Source organism: Boleophthalmus pectinirostris, unplaced genomic scaffold (genome assembly GCF_026225935.1).
Source record: "Boleophthalmus pectinirostris isolate CB_2022bp ecotype Guang Dong unplaced genomic scaffold, ASM2622593v1 HiC_scaffold_4, whole genome shotgun sequence".
NCBI lineage: Eukaryota > Metazoa > Chordata > Actinopteri > Gobiiformes > Gobiidae > Boleophthalmus > Boleophthalmus pectinirostris.
Genome location: NW_026571353.1, coordinates 39,277,442 through 39,289,941, shown reverse-complemented (window position 1 = coordinate 39,289,941; position 12,500 = coordinate 39,277,442). Strand labels below are relative to the sequence as shown.

General features: G+C 42.2%; 1 protein-coding gene across 1 annotated transcript in view; it reads right to left on the bottom strand.

The window, feature by feature from the left end:
* Positions 1 to 12,500, bottom strand: part of fras1 (Fraser extracellular matrix complex subunit 1) — a 607,084-nt gene that overhangs the window by 260,790 nt on the left and 333,794 nt on the right. The window contains exon 29 of the mRNA XM_055161976.1: positions 1,941 to 2,109. Within this exon, the coding sequence (XP_055017951.1) occupies positions 1,941 to 2,109 (169 nt within the window). The remainder of the gene's footprint in view (positions 1 to 1,940; positions 2,110 to 12,500) is intronic.

The following is a 12,500-nucleotide window of genomic DNA, read 5'->3' as shown; positions in this document are numbered from 1 at the left end:
GATCATTCGTTCATTCGTTTTTCAAAATAAAACCAAAAATAAGAAAATGAAAAAATGATTTTTCTTCATTATTTGTCTCCAAAACCAAAATGAAAAAAAAAAAACAATTAATGATTTGTTTTTTCACTTCTCGATTTTGTGTTTAAATGAAAAATGGAAAAACAATGGATGATGGACTGAACCAGGACCAGACCGGAACTGAGACCAGGATTTAGACCAGGAATCAGACCGGGACTAAGTCTGGGACCAGACCAGACCAGGACTGATACCGGGAACAGGACCGGGACTGAGACCGGGACTGAGAATGGGACCAGACCGGGACCAGACCAGGACCAGAAACGGGGACTGAGACCGGGACTGAGACCGTGACTGAGACCGTGACTGAGACCGGGAGTGAGACCGGGACTGAGACCGGGAGTGAGACCGGGACTGAGACCGGGTGAGTGAGACCGGGACTGAGACCGGGACTGAGACCGGGACTGAGACCGTGATTGAGACCGGATGAGACCGGGACTGAGACCGGGACTGAGACCGGGAGTGAGACCGGGAGTGAGACCGGGAGTGAGACCGGGACTGAGACCGGGACTGAGACCGGGACTGAGACCGGGACTGAGACCGGGACTGAGACCGTGATTGAGACTGTGATTGAGACTGTGATTGAGACCGGGACTGAGACCGGAACTCAGACCAGGAGTGAGACCGGGAGTGAGACCAGGAGTGAGACCGGGAGTGAGACTTAGAGTGAGACCGGGACTGAAAATGGGTCCAAACCGGGACCAGAAACGGGGACTGAAGCCAGGACTGAGGCCAGGACTGAGGCCGGGACTGAGACCGGGACTGAGACCGGGACCAGACCAGGACTGAAAACGGTTTAGTCCTGTTTTAGTCCTGTTTTAGTCCTGGTTCTGTCTGGCATCACAGTTTAAGTCACGTAAACAGGAAAGGGTCGTTAAGTATTTTATATTAATTAAAGTAATATTTTCAATTACCGTATTTTTCAGACTACAAGACGCACTTAAAAATCGACAGTGCTCCTTATTTATTATTTCTGGTTGTTAGTTAGTCAGGCTGGCGCCACCTAGTCCCTCCGCTCAGTTTCATTTCTTTCCAGTGACTCGATCAGGAATCAGAAGATACTAGACCAGGCGTCTGCAGACTTTCTCCTCCTGTGAGCTCCTTTACCAAAACAAAAATGCCACGGAATTACTCATTTTAGCAGCTGCAAGAAATTGAGACGATTATAAGAAAGAGGGCGAGCCTTGAGGTACAGTTTGATGCCTATAAAACATAAACTATTCTGCATTTATTAGTGCACAAAGTTGGGCTTCAAAATTACACATTTATGCTGGTAATAGGCGTGGAATTATCCAAATTTTTGCATGTTAGATGTTTTTTTCAGTGGACTCGTTATTTATTTATTTATTGATTTTTTTTATTTTTTTTTATGATTCTGGCACCACCTGCCCTCAGCCTGCTCCTCTCCTCCTGATATTCAGGCTCGGCACACGAGATCGGGGCAAGATCAGACCCAAGGTCTGTAAAAACATTTTTTTACTCAAATTTTGTTTCTGTAATCAGTTTCATCAGTGTTGGGAAAGTTCATTTTCCACTAGTTCAAAGCTCAGTTTACACATTTCAAATTGAACTAATTCGTACATAGTTAATAATTTATTTTTTTATAGTTAATAGCTCATTGTTTTGGGTTTTTTTCAGTATGTTGCTGCGAGCGATTATTTTTCAATGTCACTGCCAAAGCCCAAACAGAAACACAGACAGCAAATATTTAATCAGTTTTAACAATGAAACTGTGTTAGATTTCACCTTCATAACAAACTGTCTGATCCTCTATATTCTTTTTTGTTTTGTTTTGTTTCGATGCGACGCTGGTGGCTCGTGTTGCCAGATTGAATGTTTTTCCGTTAAATACTGTGGGTCTTTACCGCCTGCTTAGCCAGGTTTTCCTCTGGGACACTAAAGAAATCTGGAACCCGAGTCAAATAGAAGAGCATGTTGTTCACAGACACAGAATGAACACGCTCACAGTTCACATTCTCCCAAAATATGAACGTGTTCAGGTACAACGCTGAGAGTCTGTTTACACGAGAACACCTGCAGGTAAAAACCACAAAATATTTGATGGGAAGTGTATTTCATTTAGATCAGGAGAGTCAAACTCATTTTGTTCCGGGGGTCGTGTCCAACCGACTTTGATCCAAAGTGTCTGGATCAGAAAACTCATGTCATATAAACCCCAAAAATAACAATAAGTTCAAATATTTGTGCAGAGAAACACAAATCTATTACAGAAATCTTTTTTGAATTGATGAACTCTTTCTTTTACAAAATATTATAATATTATGAACAACCTGAAACTTTAAGGAAAACACAATTTAAACACAAAGTTTGAACATGAACTTGTCTGTAAACAGGAATAAGTCCATTTTTGTTGTAAAATCCTGCACTCGGCTCCACTTTTCTCATGTTGGACATTTTTCTGATGAGGGTGTCACGGTCAACAGTCAAAACGATCGTCCTTTAAGAGCGTTTGGAAAGAGACAAGTCTTCATTTGTGCTGCTCTGGTGGGAGGGGCCACGTACAGAGACGCTGGAGACGCTGCTGTGATAAACACCACAGAAAATTAACAACATTTTAATAGAAAATATCATTAAAATATTTTAGTAGAAAATCAGCTGAGGGCCAGATTAAAGGTCTTGGAGGGCCGGATCTGGCCCCCGGGCCGTATGTTTGACACCCCTGGCTTAGACGGTGACGGCGTTTTTGGGTCTTAAAAATGCAAAAATCTGAAAAAACCTCCAGAGTGGAAAAGTTGAACACACTCTGCCGTAGCGTTTCCAAAACTCTGGTCAGATCTTCTCACGTCACGTACGTGTTTATGTCACATAAGAAGGACACAGAAACCGACATGCAAAACCCAATCGAATTTTGCGTCAGATTTCCTCCTGAAAACACTCGTCTAAACACGGAATAAAAAATGAAGATGCAACGACACTTTTGCATCTTCTGTTCAGACCCTCATCATATAAACTAGGGGTGTGCAAAAATATCGGAATATCGATATATCGTATGGTTTAATGTGATGATACAGTATCGATATCGTGGGCTGCTGTATCGATATATCACCAAGAGTATTTTTACGTGTGTTTTACTAAATTATTTTGTTACAGAGCTACAGTTTTGTGGCTTGTGGAGTGAAAGGAAACTCATTTATGCGAAACATTTGACATTTTCACTGTTTTGACAATTAAAATATTTGTGTTTCATATGAACTTTGCACAAGAAGAAGTGGTTTAACAAAGACTTTTAGTGTCACAGACACGATTTAACCTTTATTTTTTATTGAACCGTATCCAATCGCTTTGAAATATATCATATCGAATCGAAAATGCACTGTATCGAGGCATGTATCGTATCGTTGCCTGTGTATCGAGGTATGTATCGTATCGTGGCCTGTGTATCGAGGTATGTATCGTATCGTGGCCTGTGTATCGAGGTATGTATCGTATCGTGGCCGTGTATCGAGATATGTATCGTATCGTGGCCTGTGTATCGAGGTATGTATCGTATCGTGGCCTGTGTATCGAGGTATGTATCGTATCGTGGCCTGTGTATCGAGATATGTATCGTATCGTGGCCTGTGTATCGAGGTATGTATAGTATCATGGCCTGTGTATCGAGGTATGTATCGTATCGTGGCCTGTGTATCGAGGTATGTATCGTATCGTGGCCTGTGTATCGAGGTATGTATCGTATCGTGGCCTGTGTATCGAGATATGTATCGTATCGTGGCCTGTGTATCGAGGTATGTATCGTATCGTGCCCTGTGTATCGAGATATGTATCGTATCGTGGCCTGTGTATCGAGGTATGTATCGTATCATGGCCCGTGTATCGAGGTATGTATCATATCATGGCCCGTGTATCGAAGTATGTATCGTATCGTGGCCTGTGTATCGAGGTATGTATCGTATCGTGGCCTGTGTATCGAGGTATGTATCGTATCGTATCGTGGCCTGTATCGAGGTATGTATCGTATCGTGGCCTGTGTATCGAGTATGTATCGTATCGTGCCTGTATATCGAGGTATGTATCGTATCGTGGCCTGTGTATCGAGGTATGTATCGTATCGTGGCCCGTGTATCGAGGTATGTATCGTATCGTGGCCTGTGTATCGAGGTATGTATCGTATCGTGGCCTGTGTATCGAGGTATGTATCGTATCGTGGCCTGTGTATCGAGGTATGTATCGTATCGTGGCCTGTGTATCGAGTGTGTATGTATCGTGGCCTGTGTATCGAGGTATGTATCGTATGTATCGTATCGTGGCCTGTATCGAGATATGTATCGTGTGTGTATCGTATCGTGTGTGTATCGAGGTATGTATCGTATCGTGGCCTGTGTATCGAGGTATGTATCGTATCGTGGCCTGTGTATCGAGGTGTGTATCGTATCGTATCGGCCTGTGTATCGAGGTGTATCGTATCGTGGCCTGTGTATCGAGTATGTATCGTATCGTGGCCTGTGTATCGAGGTATGTATCGTATCGTGGCCCGTGTATCGTATGTATGTATCGTATCGTGGCCCTGTATCGAGGTATGTATCGTATCGTGGCCTATCGTATGTATCGTATCGTGTATCGTGGCCTGTGTATCGAGGTATGTATCGTATCGTGGCCTGTGTATCGAGGTATGTATCGTATCGTGGCGTGGTGTATCGTATGTATCGTATCGTATGTATCGTGTATCGTGTGTGTGTATCGAGTATCGTATCGGTGTATCGAGGTATGTATCGTATCGTGGCCCGTGTATCGTGTATCGAGGTATGTATCGTATCGGGCCGTGTGTGTATCGAGGTATGTATCGTATCGTGCCTGTGTATCGTATGTATTATCATGGCCTGTGTATCGTATCGTGGCCTGTGTATCGAGGTATGTATCGTATCGTGGTATCGTATCGTGCCTATCGTATGTATCGATCGGTATCGTGGCCTGTGTATCGAGGTATGTATCGTATCATGGCCTGTGTATCGTGTATCGTATCGCGTATCGAGTATGTATCGTATCGTGGCCCGCGTATCGAGGTATGTATCGTATCGGTAACTTCTTAATGATACCAGCCCTAATATAAACGTGGCCTGAGTTTCATCGATTTTTTTGGAGCAAAAATCGACACGGTGCAACTTTAAGAAGCGTCATTTCGGAGCTTCTCATTAAAACCAAAGTCTCATCATGTCCTAATGTCACAGGGCTGGAATCCAAACAGCAGCAGGAGCCGTCGCGGAGACAAATGAACGTTTGTGCGCGCGTCCCGTTTCCCCCGCTTTGCCGCGCTTTGATTCCGGGACGAAGCATGTTGGAGAATTGGCTCCACGTCAGGCTGCGGTGTTGCTCAGTAAAGGGGGAGCGTCTGATGAATGTGGAGCGGAGCCAGGCACCTCTCAGAAGCCCTTTGTTCGGCTGGAGAGGAGCCAATGGCAACGGACCACAAGGACAAAGCGTTTCACAAAAAGGAAAAAAAAAGTCACGACAACTGAGCCGTTTCGGAGAACCCAGGTTTTTACGATGAAAATGTGGAGAAACGTGGCACCTGGTTCGGTCCCGGTGTAATTCTGCTTTGATTCTGGTTAGTTATGGTTGTTATGGTCCTGGTTTAGTTCTCATTAGAGCTCCGCCAAACGCTTTTCTCCGTGGAAATGTTATTGCTTTGTCCGGAATGTTTCGTAGTGCAGCATTAAAACTCTCGATCTTCACGGAGACCAAACCGGACCAAGTCAGGATGCCGTTTTTTAAGTATTTTCGAGCGATAAAACTACCTGTATCTTGATTTAAATGTAAAGTAGAGCTGTTAAATGTCATACTCAGTGTTGAGGAGTAACAGATTACATGTACTGGAGTTATGTAATCAGAGTACAAATGATGAGTAACTGTATTCAGTTACAGTTACTGTTTCAGTGAGTGGTAATTGGATTACAGTTACTTTGTTGAAATAAATGGATTAAACAGAGGGATTTTACTGTTTTCACATTTTGGGCTAAAGCAGGACTAAACCAGGTCTAAAATCAGGATTAAACCAGGACTAAACCAGAACTAAACCAGAACTAAAACAGGACTAAAACAGGTCTAAATCAGGACTAAACCAGGACTAAACCAGGTCTAAAATCAGGATTAAACCAGGACTAAACCAGAACTAAACCAGAACTAAAACAGGACTAAACCAGGTCTAAATCAGGACCAAAACCAGAACTAAAACCAGGTCTAAACCAGGTCTAAATCAGGACTAAACTAGGACTAAACCAGGTCTAAAATCAGGATTAAACCAGGACTAAACCAGAACTAAACCAGAACTAAAACAGGACTAAACCAGGTCTAAATCAGGACTAAACCAGGACTATACCAGGTCTAAAATCAGGATTAAACCAGGACTAAACCAGAACTAAACCAGAACTAAAACAGGACTAAACCAGGTCTAAATCAGGACCAAAACCAGGACCAAAACCAGAACTAAAACCAGGTCTAAACCAGGTCTAAACCAGGTCTAAATCAGGACTAAACTAGGACTAAACCAGGTCTAAAATCAGAACTAAACCAGGTCTAAACCAGGACCAAAACCAGGACTAAAACCAGGACTAAACCAGGTCTAAATCAGGACTAAACCAGGACTAAACCAGGTCTAAACCAGGACTAAACCAGGTCTAAACCAGGACCAAAACCAGGACTAAACCAGGACCAAAACAAGGACTAAACCGAGTTTAAACCAGGACCAAAACCAGAACTAAAACCAGGACTAAACCAGGACTAAACCAGGTCTAAACCAGGACTAAACCAGGTCTAAACCAGGACCAAAACCAGGACTAAACCAGGACCAAAACCAGAACTAAAACCAGATCTAAACCAGGACTAAACCAGATCTAAATCAGGTCTAAACCAGAACTAAACCAGGACCAAACCAGGACTAAATCAGGTCTAAACCAGGACTAAACCAGGACTAAACTAGGTCTAAATCAGGACTAAAACCAGGACTAAACCAGGACTAAACAACATGACACTAACAGTAGGACGGCCATCATTTAAAGCAGCAGTGTCTCATATAAAAATCATTTCTCTATCAATAATATTTTTAATATGTTTAAGTAAAGTCTGGGCTTTTTTATTTTCTTTTATCAGACAAAACTTGTTTTCAGATCAGATGTTCAGATCCTCGTCTTTGTTTCTCTACAGTAAAACAAAAGTCTGTTCATGGAGACTCGGGCTCAACAGACGATTTGAAGAAAACAAACATGGAATTTTCAGGATGTGGTCGTTACATTCATGTAGTTTTAAAAAAGCACGACAATATCAAGTAATCCAAAGTATTTAGATTACATTACTCACTTTAAGTAATTTAATGAATTACGTTACAAACTACATTCTGGGGTATGTAATCTGTAATCTGTAGGGGATTACATTTTAAAAGTCACCGTGCCAACACTGGTGGAACATTCAAGGCAGAGCACTGACATCTCCATGGAAACAAGCAAGTGGCGGACCATCTTTGCGCCTTTAAGTCCCAATTTAGTCCCAATTTAGTCCCAATTTAGTTCTCATTTAGTCCTGGCTCAGTTCTCAGTTCTGATTTGGTCCCATTTCGTTGGTTTAGTCCATGTTTGGTGTTACTCTGTAGCTGTTTCTTTTTTTTAATTTCAGTGCAGGTTTGTTTTAGCCCCACAGATTAGTCTTTATTTAGTCGTGATTTAGTCCTGGTTTGATAAATCTGCAGGGTTTGTGTGTTAAACATGTGCGAATGAAACAAAATACAACTCCAGGTCTGTGACGAGGAAACGACGTTATAACAGAAAAAAGTGTGAATCTTTAAATTGAAGGGAAAAAAAAATAAAAAATAGAATCACAACTGAAGTAGAGCTCTAACCTGCAGATGGACAACACACACACACACACACACACACACACACACAAGTTTTGCAAGTTCTCAGTCTATATCACAGGTGTCAAACATGCGGCCCGGGGGCCAGATCCGGCCCTCCAAGACCTTTAATCTGGCGATCGGCTGATTTTCTACTAAAATATTTTAATTCAATTTTTTAAATTAAAATCTTGTTAATTTTCTGTGGTGTTTATCACAGCAGCGTCTCCAGCGTCTCTGTACGTGGCCCCTCCCACCAGAGCAGCACAAATGAAGACTTGTCTCTTTCCAAACGCTCTTAAAGGACGATCGTTTTGACTGTTGACCGTGACACCCTCATCAGAAAAATGTCCAACATGAGAAAAGTGGAGCCGAGTGCAGGATTTTACAACAAAAATTGACTTATTCCTGTTTACAGACAAGTTCATGTTAAAACTTTGTGTTGAAATTGTATTTTTCTTAAAGTTTCAGGTTGTTCATAATATTATAATATTTTGTAAAAGAAAGAGTTCATCAATTAAAAAAGATTTCTGTAATAGATTTGTGTTTCTCTGCACAAATATTTGAACTTATTGTTATTTTTGGGGTTTATATGACATGAGTTTTCTGATCCGGACACTTTGGATCAAAGTCATTTGGATACGACCCCCGGACCAACATGAGTTTAACACCTCTGGTCTATATTATCAGCAGTGGATAAATCCGAGTCAGTTTTCCAGACATCTGTTGTAAATGTGTTCCATTGCAACAGTTGGGGAAAGTATGGATGTTTATGATGGAAAAACAGAAACTCTTATTCTGGCACCAGATGAAAAAATGCCTCTAATTAAGGATCACCTCGGCTCACTGTCCAGTCCAGCGTTAGAAATGTAGAAGTGCTGTTGGACGAATCAGTGTCTTCAGAGGGTCACTGCAGCCAAGTGTTTAAAAACTGTTGAACTCTGATTGTTCACTCTTTTATTTCATCTCGTTTAGATTTTTGTAATTCTCTTTTTACTTGTTTTAATGCTTCTACTCTTAAGCGGCTGCAGCTTGTATAAAATGCAGCTGTGGGCTTTTTAACAGGAGAGAACAGGCGAACACACGTCACAACCAGTTTTATCTTTACTGCTCTGTTTTGTTTTGTGATCATGTTTTTTCACTTGCAGAGCTTCAAATGGACAGGCCCCTGTACATCAGTGACTTACTGCACCTCTACTGCTCAGGTCGCTCTCTCCGGTCCTCATGTCAGGGCGTCTTGATGCTCCCAAAGACCCGATTTAAAACTCAGGGCGACGTGAGCTTTCAGGCTGTGGCTCCCAAATTATGGAATGCCCTGCCCCTAGCTCAAGCTCAAGCCACTGCTCTTTAGACAGGCTTTTAGTTGACTTTGTCTGTCATTCCTCTGTTCTTGTTTATGTTGTTTATTGCTCTGTAAAGCAGGATTACTTACTTACTTACTTTAGTTTGTTCACTTATGAATACCACAAGTCATATCAGCACACATAAACTACTCAAACACTTAGAATGCGGCAGTGAGAAATGTCTTTTGGTTGTTTTGATGTGTTAAACTGTGTAAATGTAGAGAAAGTGTCTTGTAAAAACTCAATTCTGGCAGTTTGACTTTTACATGTTGAAGAAAAAACTTCAGTCTGCTGCCAAATGATGTGAAAGAAAGTTTAAATGTCACTACAAAGTTTTTAGAAGACACTTTCTCTACACTTACACAACTTCACATGAAAGATAATCCCCTGTGTGACGTAAATCCAACCGACTCATCGACCGCACCAAACCAGCCCGAGTTTGTGTTTGGGAAACCCTGATCTGATCGGCTGTTCCATTGAACTTTCTTGAGGTGGAGGTTGTTTTACCCGAGTCCCGAGCGCAAGAGAACGTGGAGTAAGAAGCTTTCAGAAATATTCATCACATAGGATAGAAATTGGTGCATATTTGTCTGTAGTTGAGCATAAAATAAATATTCGTAAATTCTCGAATGAGTCCAGTCAAACATAAAATGTGTTTTGTGTATTTTATCATCAGAATACGAATTGGAAAGTTACGAGGTCAAAAATTACAATCACAAAATGAAAATTTACGATTGCGTTTCCTTCAGTACAAATACGAATTCACAGACGCGACTCGACTGTCTAGTCCTGGTTCAGTCCTGGTTCAGTCCTGGTTCAGTCCTGGTTCAGTCCTGGTTCAGTCCTGGTAAGTACTTGGGAACCGTGTTTGATTCCTCCCTAAGGTTTGTTACGAACACTGAGCAAATGATCAAACGAGGACAGCAGCGGGTTCACCTGATGCGGAAGCTCGGCTCTTTTAATCTGTCGCCTAACATTTTAAATAATTTTTATCATTGCTTTATCGAAAGTTTGATGACCTTTCTTTTATTTGTTGGTTTTATGGGTTTTCTGTGAAGGGCAAGAACAGTCTGGAACCAGAGAGTGAAAGTGTGCAGCAAAATCAGTGGTGTTCAGACGGACGATTTGGCCTCTGTGTGCAGTCAGAGGCTGTGTTCACACTGCAGCCTGAAGTGACCCAAATCCGATTTTTTGGCCCTTATGTGACCTGTATCTGATCTTTTGACATGTGACTTCAGTGTGAACGGTTCATCCACCTACACGTTATCAACAAGACACAAACGTCACTATTCTGCACTGAAGTAGGAGAAAACTGTTCATGATCCATGTGACTGAAGTGAAGCACATCTCCACTCACCACAAAACACCACGACCAAAAACCTCGTCCTTCTCCTTCTCAATCTCCTCCTTAAAACAAGTAAGTTGTTCATGTTGTGGCTCCGGTACGAGAGGAACTTTAAAATCTCCAGGTGCTCGATGCTGCGTCCATGTTTGGACAACTTCTGTAAACACAGAGACGCTCGCTGCGGTTGACGTCGTCGTGTCTCCAGTGTCACATGTGGGACACTTTTGGACCGTTTAATGTTCACACTGGAGTCACATACAAGTCACATTTAACTGGAAATGTGAACGACCTCGAAAAAATTTCGGATTTCACAAAAAAAATCCAAATGAATCATTAAGCCCTGCAGTCTAAAGGTTCGTTCACACCAAAGCGTCAAAAAACGCCTTGACGTTTCTATTTGGAGCCTTTGTATTTGAGTTCAGACGCCCGCGACGCTCGTGTGTTTGACGCCGTGGACGAACGGGAGAAAAATACTTGATGCGCGACCGTTGCCCTGGAAACAAGAGTCCGGTCCTGGACTTTTCCCGAAACAATGTCAGACCAGACTGAGAGACTTTAGTGTTTTTATGACATAAAACATCAGCGGAGGAAATCGACTCGACGACTGGAGCGAGTTTTATATTTATACTCCACTAATGACACTGGACCAGTCCTGGTCTAGTCCTGGTCTAACACCGGTCTAGTCCTTGTTTAGTCCCAGTCTAGTCCTGGTTTAGTCCCGGTCTAGTCTCGGTCTAGTCCTTGTTTAGTCCTAGTCTAATCCTGGTTTGGTCCTGGTCCGGTCCTGGTGTAGTCCTGGTGATGGTCTCGGTGATTGTGGTGTATATATTTATTCTCCGTTCATGTTTGTGGTTCTGGTTCTCGGGTCGTTATTTTTCTTCCTGATAATAACGTCGCTGCGTCTCTGGATACTCGTCCCTGATTGGTCGACGCGGCTCGTCCGACGCGAAAAGTTAAGCATTTTCAACTTCTTGACGCTGACGCCCTGGACGCGCGTCTAGAGCGCCGACGCCAAAACGCTCAAGACGCACCACGTCGACGCCAGATTCGCGCCGCAAAAACTGGACACTTTGATGCTCTGGTGTGAACGGACCTTAAGGCCAAACTGAGCCAAACTAACCATGTTCTGCACTCACAGTTCATGCAAATGTCCTCTGGGAGGCGCTATGTCACCCCACAACAAAAGACTAACCACTACGCCAAATCTTTTATTCCTTCTGCCATAAAGCTTTTAAATGAAAATTGAATTTGCTATTGTGTCCCTGATGCTCTGAGGTTTGAACGTACGGTGTCTGTTTTTCTTTTTTCTTTATTATTTATAGATTGTGCATGACCAGAGATGTGCCAACTGAACTGCTCTTTCGGATTAATAAAGTTGTCGATTGCTTGATTGTTTCAGTCCGTATGTGGCGAAAAGTCCGGCATCTAGATCGATATTTCTTCTGCCCGTGAAGCGATGACATCGAGTTTTGACAGTCGAGTCGCGTCTGTGAATCCGTACTGAAGAAATCGTAATCGTACATTTTCATTTCGTGATTGTAATTCTTGACGTCGTAAGTTTTCAATACGTATTCTGGTGCATAAAATACACACAATTGTTATATTTTATGTTAGACTGGACTCATTTGAGAGTTTAGGAATATTTATTTTACGCTCAACTACAGACATAAATGCACAAGAATATTTCTGAAAGCTTTCATACTCCATAAGAAAGCAGCATTATTCTCAGCGGGGACGAGACAAAACGCAAGAGACGAGACGAGATTTTTAATATAAATCCTAATATGTACATTTTCACGGTTCAGTTTCCATTTTTGGCCTCACAGTTTTGTATTTCTTTTTTCATATTTTCCTTTTCATTCTAGTGCTGCTTTTTGGAACTGTTAAAGAGACGTAG